At 41.0% G+C, this 14403-nt stretch overlaps 1 protein-coding gene across 1 annotated transcript; it reads right to left on the bottom strand.

The window, feature by feature from the left end:
* Nucleotides 1-3056: 3056 nt before the first annotated feature.
* LOC141082765 (alpha-1-antitrypsin-like) lies at nt 3057-13348 on the bottom strand. Its single transcript, XM_073566681.1, has 5 exons — nt 13212-13348; nt 5572-6213; nt 4654-4921; nt 3642-3789; nt 3057-3291 (listed from the first exon to the last, which is right to left on the bottom strand). The coding sequence occupies exons 2-5, from the start codon at nt 6206-6208 to the stop codon at nt 3106-3108; spliced, it is 1239 nt and encodes a 412-aa protein (XP_073422782.1). The 5' UTR covers nt 6209-6213; nt 13212-13348; the 3' UTR covers nt 3057-3105.
* Between the last annotated feature and the right edge of the window lie 1055 nt (nt 13349-14403).

Genomic DNA, 14403 nt, shown 5'->3' with positions numbered 1-14403 from the left:
GGTTTTCACGACCGTCACCTGCCGGCCGCGCAGGTTCTCGGACCCCGCTACGGCAGAGGTGTCCTATAAATCTCTTCCACTGACCCCGGTCAGCATATCACATAGTTTTCAAGACTGTCCTCCCTCCTTGATCAGCGTTGCCAGCACTGCAACATGTGCTTTTGGAAACCGTTGCCCTTAGCAACCGAATTTTGCAGTCCTCATCCATTGCCCCTAACAACAAGGCTACAATACTGCCCATAGCATTATCCCACAGTTGTTAGACAGCACGTGACATTCAGGTTGGGGACACTCGCTTGGCAGCCAAATAATCAGATCCGGCACGGGTTTTCCATAAAAACATCAACAGTCCATGTGGTTTATTCAGGCATCATAAACCAAAGCAATATGCAACAGTCTTACAGCATAGCGTCCATGACAGAGCTCCACTCTGTTAACCCTGTAGTCAGACAGGTTATGCAATGTCCAATACGCAGGCTTTCTAGCCTCACAGTTATCTCACCCCGTGGCCGGATTACTTCATAGCTGCTTCACCACATGACAGACGTCCATTCCTTCCCCTGGGAGCTATCAGACACTTGCAGCCATTAAACACAGTGTCCACACGTGCTGTTAGGAAGGTAGCCACATGAGACCTTCCATATTGACCAACCGGGTCCAAGCATTCACTCATGTGACCTACCCTGGCCACCTTATATGGTCCGTAGCCACGCCCACCGAATCACATGGCTATGACCTCATCACAGGTCCTTCAATCATTCACACATATATTTTACGTTGCCGTTCTATACACCCGCCCCTAGGTAGGTTTGTAGGTAGCTTGTTCCGCATGTCTCACCAGCAACCTGGAAAGCTCTCCCTGCCACAGTGTAACAGAAGCTCAGCAGTATTTCTGCTGATCAACACAAATATTCAAGCTTCCATCCCAAGGCCACCTACCTTGGGATACATAACGGTCATTCAGCATCCTGCCACTCATCCTCTCTCCTGGGACACCCACACAGCGCCTCCTAGTGGGCACAGTGGTCACTACACCACAGCTGATACCCTATATGTTGGGGTGAACCAGTGTTTGGGTGCATGGCAAAGCTCAGAAGGGAAAGAGCGCCGTTTGACTTTCAATGCAAAATTGGCTGGAAATGAGATTAGATGCCATGTCATATTTGGAGATCCCCTGATGTGCCTAAACATTGGAAACCCCCCATTCTAACTACATCCCTAACCCCAACACACCCCTAACCCTAATCCAAACCCTAACCATAAACCTAACCCTAACACACCCCTAACCCTAATCCCAACCCTAACCCTATTCCTAACCCTAACTTTAGCCCCAACCCTAACCCTAATGAGAAAATGGAAATAATGGAAATAAATACTTTTTTTATTTTATTATTTTTCCCTAACTAAGGGGGTGATAAAAGTGGGTTTGATTTACTATTTATAGCAGGTTTTTATAGCGGGTTTTTATGTTTGGCAGCTGTCACATACTAAAACATGCTTTTTATTGAAAAAAAAACAGATTTTGCATCACCACATTTTGAGAGCTATAATTTTTTCCATATTTTGGCCCACAGAGTCATGTGAGGTTTTGTTTTTGTGAAACAAGTTGATGCTTTTATTGGTACCATTTTCGGGCACATGACATTTTTTGATCGCATTTTATTCTGAGTTTTGGGAGGCAAAATTAACCAAAAACCATGTTTTTCTTTAGGGGGGGCGTTTGTACAGTTCCACATGTGGTACAATTGATAAAGCAGTTTTATTCTTTGGGTCAGCGATGACAGCGATACCTAATTTTATCATTTTTTTATGTTTTGGTGCTTTTATACAACAATGATCGCAGTGTTCCGGGGATTAAAGTGCTGAGAGTAGTCTGTGACCTCTCCTGGCACTTAGTGTCAGGTGTCAGCTGTGAGAATCAGCTGACACCCGGCCGTGATCAGCCGCGCTGCCTTGTGAGTGTGGCTAATCGTGTATGATGTACTATACCGTCCATGGGCATTAAGGACCAGGGCACATGGATGGGATAGATACGTCAAATGACAGAAAGGGGTTAATTATTGGGTTTATAAGCTGAACACTTGGCCTGACCTCTCCTTGTATGCCTTGGAGGTGCTGACCTGCCTGGCTGCTAGTGTGATGTCTGAGCGTGTTTTCAGTTCCGCTGGGTCAATCATCACTTATAGGCTTACACGCCTCTCCACGGAATATACAGACAGACTTACTCTGATTAAATTCAGCAAGGACTGGATAGCTCCACAGTTTGCAATCCCTCCAGATGACAGCAAGCCAACCTAAATTCACCAAAAATGCTGTTAACGTCAACCTCTTCCCATAAAAACCCGTTTCCTTCGTCAACCATGACAAGAGTTTATAGGTGTGAACATGACAGCAAACGATCAACAAATTAGCGAAATGCTGCTCATTCATTGGGCCATTGGATTGTTTTTGGAGGAACAAAAACCATTGATCTGATCAGCAAATCGCTTGGTGCAAACATCAGATGTGCTGCTGATAACATGCTACTTTATGGGGACAGGTTGATCTACTGGTGAATGTTCTCTGCCCAAAATTTGTCATCTTACTGTATGTAAAGATGCCAGTAAGCAAGCACCAAATGACTTGAATATTGTCAATCGTTGCTCGTTTAGTGGTCTGAACTCACTGCAAGTAAAAGCAACCTAAATATTTGAGTGTGATGGTGCAATATGTGAATATTTAGGGCCCCATTATACATTTTGCCCAAGGCCCCACTTGGTGTTAAACCAGCCCTGCTAACAAGGTATAGGTGAAATCCAAAAAAAAATCCTGTACTCACCCTATTGACTACTTTTCTGGCCAGTGCTCCCCTCCACTGGTGTTTACATACTTCCCGCAGCTGCCACTTACCAAACATCCATGTGACCACTGCAGTCAATCATTGGACTCACATGAATAATGAGTGACAGCTAAAGACAGTGATTGGCGGCAACAGTCATGGAGGGATGTACATCATGTTATCAGTGCAGCTGCCGTAGCCCTGATAATACAAGACTAGAGTAAGAACAGCACAGACAGAGAGTAGACACAGTGCTTTATTGTGTGACAAATGCGTTGGGTCGCATTTTATTTTGTTGGGTTTATTAGTCTTCCGCTGAAAATGTCGAAAGACTTTTCTTTGTTGTAGATGGAGAAAATGAACGGTCGGTCAAATGTGATATGTTGTTCATGACCGAGCTTCGATTTCCCAATGGCATCGGCATCGGCTTCTGTTCCCTCCTCATCCACTTCCAGCATGGCTTTATGGACAGCCTACAGAGGTTGAGAGCAGAAAAGTCATAAAACATAGCTCACCCGCTCTCTTAATTGGTCCTTAAGGGGGTGGTCAAATTAGGAACATTGCCTCCCACAAGTCCCCCAAGAATCAGCTGCAATGACCAGAGAAGGCAACTGACCTTTCCTAGTACTGCAGTACAAATGATGCGTAAATCTTTGGACAACTTTTAATAAAAATGTTTTTTTTGACTAAATTATGATGGGAGGGGTGAACTAATTTGCATAATTTTCCCCATGGAGCATTGCCTATGTGATTCCAGTCCGTCTCATTACCGAGATGCAGCCTCTGAAAATGATTCTTTGCTCAAGCCTAAAATTAATTTTACCTTTGATACTTTTAGCCTGGAGTCTCCCGTAATCCCGGATAGGTCGGCTTGGTCAGAAAATACCTCTTTGATACCCAAACATTCTAGTTCCTTCTTAAGATCAATTTCGTGGGAAATGGAAAATTTTGGAATTGATAGAATAATATCTCTGCAAAGTGAAAAAGTCTCATTAAGCCATAGAAATGTCTCACTAAAAAGTCCATGTTCACACTGCAATCACAACTTAATTGTGTCATTACATTATAACAAGTTAATTTTGATCTGCAAAACCATACTGAGCAACTAACCTGCACCCAGGATGAATAACATACCAGGCACAGCCTGTTAATAGCAGAGGTGTGAGTGCAGCTCTGAGGTATAATACAGGCTGTAACTCAGGATCAGTAATGTAATGTGTGTACACAGTGACTGCACCAGCAGAATAGTGAGTGCAGCTCTGAGGTATAATACAGGATGTAACTCAGGATCAGTAATGTAATGTATGTACACAGTGACTGCACCAGCAGAATAGTGAGTGCAGCTCTGGAGAATAATACAGGCTGTATCTCAGGATCAGTAATGTATGCCCACAGTGACTGCACCAGCAGAATAGTGAGTGCAGCTCTGGAGAATAATACAGGCTGTAACTCAGGATCAGTAATGTATGCCCACAGTGACTGCACCAGCAGAATAGTGAGTGCAGCTCTGGAGAATAATACAGGATGTAACTCAGGTTCAGTAATGTAATGTATGTACACAGTGACTGCACCAGCAGAATAGTGAGTGCAGCTCTGAGGTATAATACAGGATGTAACTCAGGATCAGTAATGTAATGTGTGTACACAGTGACTGCACCAGCAGAATAGTGAGTGCAGCTCTGAGGTATAATACAGGATGTAACTCAGGATCAGTAATGTAATGTGTGTACACAGTGACTGCACCAGCAGAATAGTGAGTGCAGCTCTGGAAAGTAATGTGAAGTCAGTTCTGTACATAGTGAATGTGTACAATGAAATCCTATAGATATTGTTACCTTGGTTTCAATACTTTGAACACTATATCTCCTGAATTCTGAAAAGCTTTTTCAGCATCATTCAGCTTCCCCATCTCTGGTAAGAAAAAATATGCTGAGGTGTTTCCTTTGTAGGGGACTTCGACCACTGTGCATCCCGCCTCAGGTATATAACCAGTGAGATACTCTCCTCGTCTGCTCATCATCGGAACCTTCACTACTGTGTTCTCATCCACATGGAAGTCTTCTTCTCTGGTATCATTTACGTTGAAAGCGTGTTCCCAGGATCCTACAAGAGATCGCACCAGTATTTCACTTATTCCTCATTGAGCATCTGTTACATTTCTGCAGTTTTTGAACTTCGAAAGTTTTCATTCTTTTTCTATTTGTATCATGGTGACGTGAAACCTGTTGCTTTTCCTTACAAATAGGTGACTCCGCTATTACATTTCTTTATCGAGGTTTTCAGATGCTGTAAAATTGATACTTTTCCTTTATAATAGGTCATTAAATCTGATCTCCAACGGTCTCACTCCAACCTCCCTCCTTCAGACTGCGGCACTCCAACCTGAGTCATTGTTTAGCAGGCACGGTCCTGCACATTTATTAGTGGCTGTGCCCGATCCAACAGTTCAATCACTTGATTGGGACTGATCTACATCACCAGGAATGGTCACTATCAAATGTACAGGACCATGCCTGGTAAACAAAGAGAATGCAACACTCAACGCAGCAACTTGGCCTCTTTCATTCAGCTGATGGTAAGCTCAATAGAAAATTTAAAAAAATGCTACTATCTCTTGTCTCCCTTTTGCTGCCTATGGAGCCCTGCAGTGGTTTTTAGCAGAAATAGAGGCTTCCCTCTCTCTTGACCCCCATACCAGCCATATTTGAAATTTTCACTTCCTAAAATCAATTGATGATTGCTTTCCTCCTTACCTTTGAAGTATTTTGTGCCTGTGATAACCATATCTGTCATCGGATCAAGATTGTCCAAGAGATCTTTAATTTTCCCATTGGTTTTCTTCTCCATGTAACTATTGATTTGTTCTAAGGCTTCTGATTTTTCGGCAAAGTTGATTGGCATGACGTCCGATCGGTAGTATTTTTGGGCATCATCTAAGAACTTCTTACGAAGATTTGGCTTGGAATCGATGAAGAGCGTAGTGATGCTGTCCAACTCAAGTCCGCTTTTTGGGTGCTTGATGAAGTTTATAAACTGCTGGAAGCCTTTGTGGATCATTTCCTCTGATATCGAGGATTTATTGAAACCAATTCCTTCATGGATCTCACTGAGGGTCTTGGACTTGGCACCAAGTGAGAGTAAAGCAAAGGCTTTTGCGATGTTCAACTGAGATACGAGCAAGTTGTCATAAGGTTGAACATCAATCAAATGGTAGTAGATTTTGCTGCCGAAATTGAACATTGCTTCGGTTACCATGGGCATAGCATCTGTTTCATTGTTGTGGTGGTGGCCATCGTGGTCATGGTCATCATCATGTGGTCCACCATGGTGTCCACACACAAATGCACAAAGCAGAGCTTGGCTGAAACATAGGAAGACGAAAAGCTTCATTTTCTCTGAAAAAGATAATAATCCATTATAAGTATGTAAACCACTATATTTCTCGTTAATTATGTTCAGGGCTTGATGTGCAGATAGTGAACAAAGCTTCTACTGTATTATGGTCAGAGCTGATACCCCAAAATAATGCAGTAAAAAGCATTCGAAACATGATATGTACAAGAGTACACAAATAGGGAAGGCTCACTTTGAAAAAGGTTAACATGGAGGAACCCCGAAAAAATGTTCACATTAAAATATAACTTTTAATGAAATGTCATTAAAAGGGACAAACAGCAAATTGTTGTGAATTCCCTTGCTCGGAGTTCTGAGCCAAAGCTCCCTTTGCTCCCTCTGGTGGTTGATGAGTAGTGGTGCTGGCCAGGTTGACGGAAGTTCCCCACCTGATGATGATAATTGGGAACCTGGGATTACTGGCTGGGAGCATATAATTGAGCTGGCTGCTCTTGGACGTTGCTGGTGATTTCCTCCTTGTGCATTTGGAGTTCTTTTGCCCCCTGCCTGATCTGCATGGTTCAGCTAAGTGATTCTTTTGCTAATCCTTTGCATCTAATTTGGTTGTGCCTTTTTTATTGCTTTCTGCTTTGTTGATAGGGTTCAGCGCTGGACACTGCTTCATATGTTGCAGCTTGTTCAGTCCCCTGTTATGTTAGTATCTTTTTGCTTTGTTTCCAGTTTATACCAGAGTGCTGATCTAGCGGGGGTGAGGTCATGTGGCCTCTGTTTTTTTGTATATCAGAAGTCTTGGACTTTTTTAGGTTTTTGTGCATGATTGCAGACAGTTTCTTTTTCTGTCCTGTCCTGTCTAGACAGCTTGGGCACCACCATTTGGTCAGTCTGGTCTCTGCCTGTGTGTGTGTCTCTTCTTGTCTCACCGACAGTATACATTTGGGGGCTGTCTATTCCTTTGGGGATCTGCTCTGGAGCAGTTTAGATTTCACCTTTCTGTCTTTATTCTTAGTTAGCTCTCCGGCTGTGACGAAGCGTCTAGGGCATTGTAGGAATGCTCCACGGCTACTGCTAGTTGTGTTGATAGGATCAGGGGTCTGCAATTCGCTTAGTTGCCAACCTCTCTGGTCTTCTGGTTGCTTAGCCTGTTCCTGCCATCCTCCTCAGTGACCCACTCATAACAACAAATACAGTACCAAACATCATATTAAAAAGTGCCCACTGCGCTCACCCTATAGGTAGTCCCTGGCCTGTACACCTGCCTATCTGCGGTGATTGGCATCCTATACAAAGCTGAATGAGAATGGTTCCCCGCTTGTTGGCGACTTGCACCATCTACCCTGAAGTGCCCTACAGATAAGCGATGACTAACATACACTCATACCATCAGGGGTGGGTGGACAGTACTGTATTGGGACAGCCGGAGAAAAGGGGAAGATGAATGGGAAAGCGGGTGTTTAAAAGGTCAATGGGAAGGTGACTCGCCATGCATAGTTATGATAGCTAATATATGATAAATAGGATAAGTGACCCCTCTGAGCTGTACCTGAGCTGAAGATCTGCCTATACAGTGGAGGTTGGCACCCTACTTGTTAGTGGAGTGGATATGGTGCTCCACGATGGCTGTTCCTGGGAAGCCCTGGTCAACACCAATCCCAGGAGCCAATAATGATGAGTGGAAGAAGAAAGTGGCTCGATGGCACTAGTTTAAACCTCTATTGATGCCCAGAAGTACCACATGATTCCACATAGATTCCAGGTGTCATACGGCACGCATGAAACGAGTTATGTACCTCACAAAAAATGTACTCGCCTGACAAAAAACAACCCCACACATACTTTCTTTGATGGAAAATTTTTAAAAAGTATGCGTCTCAGAAAAAGGCAATACAGGCCAAATTTATTGAGTTATTATTTTTTATTATCTTCTGTTTTATTACAATCTTTTTTCACCAGATCATTGTCAGTTTTTGCTCTAATTTTTTTCCCATTGCTCCTCTGAGTATGCCAATTTTTCTTTTATTAAAATCCTCGATAAGGCTCCAGAGATGTGGGGCCTTTTTATTTAATGCTAATTTCTATGGTCTTTACCAATTGGGCGTGACTTATAAGCTTTTCTTCTGGGGGCGTGTCTTGAGCCGCTCTGCATAATTTCCCTGTGATTGAGCACCACCCTCTTGATAAAGACCATAAAAATCAGCACCAAATGAAAAGACATATCTTTGGAAACATGTCGGATTTAAAAAAAAAGAAAAAATTGCAATACTCAGGGAAGCAGCGGGAATTATCCACTATAAGAACCTGCTTCCTTTTGACCTGGTCCTCTTTAAATAAAAAGGCCTTTTTACTGCAACCTAAATGTTCTAAATACAAACCTCCTAAAAAAAAACATTGACAGATTGACATTTTTTTCATCATTTCAACCCACTTTTAAAGAGAATTATGCTTGAATGAATATGCAAAATAGGTCCTCAGTGTACAGTGGGAGGTCTGGAGCACCACCCCATTGTCAGTCTGGCCCTCGGCTTCTCCTCCCACTTCACTGGGACTGTAGCTGCACTGTAATGACTCCAGTGAACGTGACCACTGCAGCCAATCACTGGGTTTAGCAAATCCATTGGCTGCTGCAGTCATGTGTCTGGCAGTCGTGACACTAGAAGTGGAGCAAATAAATACTAAAGACCAGAGCCTGTTGGAAAGGCATAGGTGAACCTGTGGAGGGTGACTATCATTGTGTTTATTAATTTCCACATCTGCAAGTCTTTAAAAGAAAAAGTATTAAAAGACAACTGATTTAAGTGTTAATGATTGAGTGGAATCGTACTGTGTTATATTGTTGCATTTTATATCTGATTTCTTTTACTTGCACACATGTAGCATTTTGTATCAATGTGATTGTTCATTTCTCTGTTCATTTTTCACTTACAAAATATAATAAAGAAAATATTAAACAATGCCAGTGTGGATAAAAAATACAGACGAGAAAAAGTCTGTAAGAAAGAAGATCAGCTTACTAACGCCAGGATAACAAAAATAAGGTAAAGTCCAAGAAGAAACAATACAAAGAAAATGCAAAAGATACAACAGCAGAGATAAAAAAACAACTGCAACTTCTCAAACTAGAGAGAAGATTAGAAAGAAAAAAATGGAAGAAAAGGAGAAAAGAGATTAATATGATAGTCAATAAGGAGCAGGACAAATAGAAAAGAAAATTAGAAATAGAAGAGAAAGTCAAGAAGAACAAGAAGAATTAGAGAATGCAAGGTAAAAGAAAAGAAAGATGAAAGGAGGAGAAGAAGGGGAGGTAAGGGAGAATAAAAGCAATGAGATGAATGAGAAGTAGAAGAAAAGAAAGCAGAAAAGTAGAAGGAGGTAATAGAAAATAAACAAAAAGATCAGAGAGCAAAGATTAATGAAGAGAAGAAGGAGGATTATGAAGATGAAAGACGAAATGAAAAAAGAAAAGAAATAGAGAAGAAAAGAAAATGAAAAATAGAACAAGGGGAGAAAGGGAAGATGAAATGGAAAAGGAGAAAGGAAAAGGAAAGAAGAAGGAGGACAAGCAGGAATATAAGAAGAGATGAACATTTAAAATAGAAGAAGGAAAAGAAGAATAAAGAGAAGTAAAGAAAGAGAAGAACAATTAAGAGAAGAATGAACAATAAGAAGAAAATGAAAAAGAACTAGAGAAGGAAAACACGGAAGAAGATAAGACAAAGAGATAAAAATCAAAAATATGAAGCGGAGAAGAGGAAAGAGAAGAATAAGCAGGAAATGAAAAGGACAAATAAAAGTAGGCAGAAGTAAAAGAGAAAAAATGAACTAAAAAATGGAAAAGTAAACAAGCAATATAGAAAACGAACATAAATGAGGGCAAGAATAAAATAAAATAGGTAAAGAATGAAAAGAAAATAATGAAGAGTAGGAGGAAACACAAAGTAGGTGAAAAGTAAGAAAAACAAGAAGGAGAAGGATAGAAAGAGAGGAGGAAATTCAGGAATTGGGGGTGAATTAGACACAAAGAAGAATAATGGAAAGAGAGAATATGAAGTAGAAATATTAAAGTAAGTTAGTAGGTTGGAAATGAAAGGAAGAAAGTGAAGGAGTGTAATGCTCTGCCAGTAAGTGCGATTTTTATGCCAGCATAAGACATCTGATCAAAACGATTGCCTGTCAAGTGATCGCAGATATGTGTATTAAATGGGCCAATAATTGGGAATGGGCATTAGGGTACATAATAAAAAATGTTCCGAAATCTGGACTGAAACAATGGACGAGTGACAGGCAAGTGACATATGAGTGTCATGCGAGTACAATACGATTTTCCCACCCAGCATCCGATTTACATCCGAGTGCAGTGCGATTGGTATCCGACTGCAATGCAATTTTAACATGAATTTTTACATATGGCAGTTCTCTATGTCATTTACACATCGTTTTCAAAGGAAATATTTGTCAATATTGTCAATATTGTCAATATATATATATGTATACAATAGATAGATAGATAGATAGATAGATAGATAGATAGATAGATAGAAGAAAAGCCCACAATTCCTGTGCGCGTAAAGTAAATTCACACTGACAGGTTAGAATAGAATAGATAGAATAGATACAGTATATGCACATAGAATACAGATATAAATATATATTTATATATATATATATAAATGTCAGTCACACACACACACACACACACACACATATATATATATTGCATAGAGAGATAGATAGAAGAAAAGCTGGTAATACATCTGCCGGGTTATGTAAAATCGCTGCAGGAGCTGATTTTCTCACGGTAATCTACTGTGAATACAATGGGCATGAACTGCGGTCACCTCATCACTGACATTTTCCCATGGTACAGAGGTCTCCTCAGTCACCAGTGGTTTTCAGCTGGGGCGGTCACATCTTAGCACCGTCCAGGTTGAAAACTGTATATCCCACAGATATGGATTACTGCGTGGGACATGACAGCCAGGTATGGTATATTGTTGGTTTGTTATTTTACTTTTGTTACAGGAGATCGAGGGCTGTACATGGATTGGACGTGGTTGTAAGTATGGTTTAATTAAGAATATTAAAGGAGTCGGTGTCTTTGTTTCAATTAAAGGATTTTTTACTTGGTGTCTGTGTTTTCTTTACATTTTGACTATGGGGTTAGTAATAGGGGCATCTAATTGACGCCTCTCCATTACTAACCGTGGGACTTTATGTCACAAAGGTGACATCAACCCTCCAATTATTACCCCACTTTCCAGTGCTACAGGGCAAGTGGGATGAGCGAGGCTAAGTGCCAGAAGAAGCTACATATCGAAAAGACGCTCTTCGGGCGGGGGGAGACTCCTGCGGCATTCCCTCAGCTGTTACCGGTGGATGCTGCACCGAATCCGGCCCATTCTTCTAACTCAGGTATTAACAACCAGTCCCCGGTTTATACCAGGCACTTTATTTCTATTATACTCTGTGCAGCTCCCTGGCACACTTTGCTCATTAACCCTTTAGCACACTCAGGACGCTAATAGTCATATGGGCAATGTGCAATACTGTTTCCTTTGCAGATACTCAGCAGTAACAAACAATGGCTTTTGTCTACTGAGGCATGTTGAACCCTGCAGTGATTATTTTGCATGTCAATACCTCTTTATATTTACATCTAATTTACATCTATTTTTTTCCACAGCCATATGGGCAACGTGCAATATTGCATTTTTTGCAAAACCTAGTAGTAACAAGCAATGCATTCATTGTCATCTACTATGGTGCACTGACTGGCAGGAATTATTATTATTTTGCATGCAAGAACCATTTTTGTATTTATATTTAAATCTACAGGGTTATTATTGTGTGTGTATTATTATTTTATTACATCATTGTATACTGTTTCGCTGCAGCCTATCCCCCTTTTTTTGGAGGCCTTTTGCCCTGTCTTTTTAAGTTCTCCTTTTAATAATATTTAATAAAGAATATATTTTTAACAATCAATATTTTCTCTTATTTTCACTTTTTTTCCACATGATATACCTTCTTGTGGAATATGTTGAGCTAAGTGCCAGAATTGGCATATCTTAGAGATGTGCCTTTTCTGGGGCGGCTGAGAGCTGATGTTTTTAGCCGGGGAGGGAGGGGCAAATATCCATGGCCCCTTCCTAGGCTATTAATATCAGCCCCCAGTCATCGGAATTCCCTCTGCTGGTTACGAAAATTGCATGGGAGCCCATGCCAATTTTTTCCAAAAAATAATCTTTAATTAATTAAATACATTTCCATAACCTTCACACACACTGTACTAATTATATTTGTCACTGGCGGCTATATATCTACCTATTCTGTATGTAATTACTGTGTTTAATCCATCTCTTCTATCCTGTCGGCTCCTGCAGTGATTTTACACTACCGTAACTGCTGAATTACCGGTTTTTCTTCTATCTATGTAATATAAATACATATATATGTGTGTAGGTCACTGACATGTATATATCTGTATTCTATGTGTATATATCTATTCTAGCTATTCTATTTTAACCTGTCAGTGTGATTTTACTGTAGCCACATATGAATTGCCGGCTTTTGAAAGGACACCGGTGCGTAAAAATCGGACAGCACTTGCATGCTGCGCAATTTTTTCTCTCATCCGTTGACTTGCATTGGCAAGTCTCATCCGAGATATGCAGCGAATCGCAGCATGCTTCGATTTTTTTTTCTCAGTCCGATTTCAGCTGAGAATAAAATCAAAGATGAGATGTAACCCATTGAATAACATTGATCAGAGTGCCATACAATTTTTTATCGAATTGCACGCGACCGGTTTTCTCACAAATGAGTATGAGCCCTTAGTAAGATTATCCCATAGTCTCCAAGAGCCATTAGTCTTACATATGCATTCTGTTTTATCAGAGGCTCCGGCCCTATCCTCTACCACTCCGATACTTTACACTTAAGCTTTGGTTATTTCGATAAAATACAAGATGTCCGCACCAAGAGAGATTATTTGAATTACAGTAAGGACAGAACTCTAAGTAGAAACTTGAGCTGTAATACTCACCAGCAGGGTGTGGAGCGCTCTGGGATGAGTGGAGATATTAAGCCGTCTCTCCCTTTATATATATATGTATGTATGTATATTTACTTTTGTACTTGTGCAATGTTGAAATTCTTCAAATCAGATTGCAGCAATCTTTGTCCTGTTACCTTGATTCAACTGACTAAACAGTGATGCAAGATAAAGCTGCATGCCAGCTCTGCCCAAAAGTGATGTGGAAAAATTACAAAATCCTTAAACAGTATCTTCTGCTTTAGGCGACTGTTCAGAATAAGCAGTTATGTGTGAAAAAGGAATATTACTACCACTGGACATAACTAGTGATGAGCAAATTTGTTTGGAAAATAATCTCCAAACATAAATTCAGCATGAATATGGCATATTTGGATTCATGATCGGAAACACAAATAAAATTTTATAAAATTGGAAAAATTCTGTAGCATTCGGTAAAAAGTGCGGGAAAACATTAACGTTGCCTCAAAAGTATTTTCAGCAGTTTAGCAATGATAATGGTGGTCTATCATGAGCATTTGGCACGTGTTTTGATGAGGGGAGGGGGTTTGCAGAGCTCAGAGGCGCTGCGTTCTTGTAAACAGTCATTTTTTTCCCCTAACTTTATGTGTGCACATTGCGGCTAGCCAATCAGGGCGGAGGAAAAACTCAAAATCTCCTGACACACCGGCTTGTGTCATTGGCTGCTGAAATCACATGTCCCTCTCCATATAAATAGCGGACATCTTGTGTTAGTGCAATTTTGACACTGTAACAACACAGAAAGTCTGTTCCTGATGCTGGCACTGTTAGCAGCAAGATTTTAACTAGTTAGCTAGGTGGTTGCATATCAGTCAGATAGTGTAGTTAACTAGTGTCCAGTGTGGCTATTAAATTGACCTTCCAGCTGTCATGCTACTGCAGTACAGTATAGCGCAACTTCCAGCAGAGGGTGCTGGTGAGGGAAGAGAGATTGCACACACAGCATAGAAACAATGAGCAGCACAAGTGCCACCAAGTGGCGAAACAGTGGTCAGACGAGCTGAGTCAGAAACAGTCAGGAGCAGAAGTACCTGAAGTCACAGCAGTACATGTGTTATGGGCTTGCGGAACGCACCAAATAATATAAGATGGTATAGAGGTGCGTTCGCAGCCTGGGGTCCACCGTGCAGAGATGTTAACTGCTGCTTGGTAATGGCTGAGC

Source organism: Dendrobates tinctorius, unplaced genomic scaffold (genome assembly GCF_039654945.1).
Source record: "Dendrobates tinctorius isolate UK_male_01 unplaced genomic scaffold, ASM3965494v1 ptg000019l, whole genome shotgun sequence".
Classification (NCBI taxonomy): domain Eukaryota; kingdom Metazoa; phylum Chordata; class Amphibia; order Anura; family Dendrobatidae; genus Dendrobates; species Dendrobates tinctorius.
The sequence above is the reverse complement of the archived record's forward strand: the minus strand, read 5'-3'. Positions and strand labels throughout refer to the sequence as shown.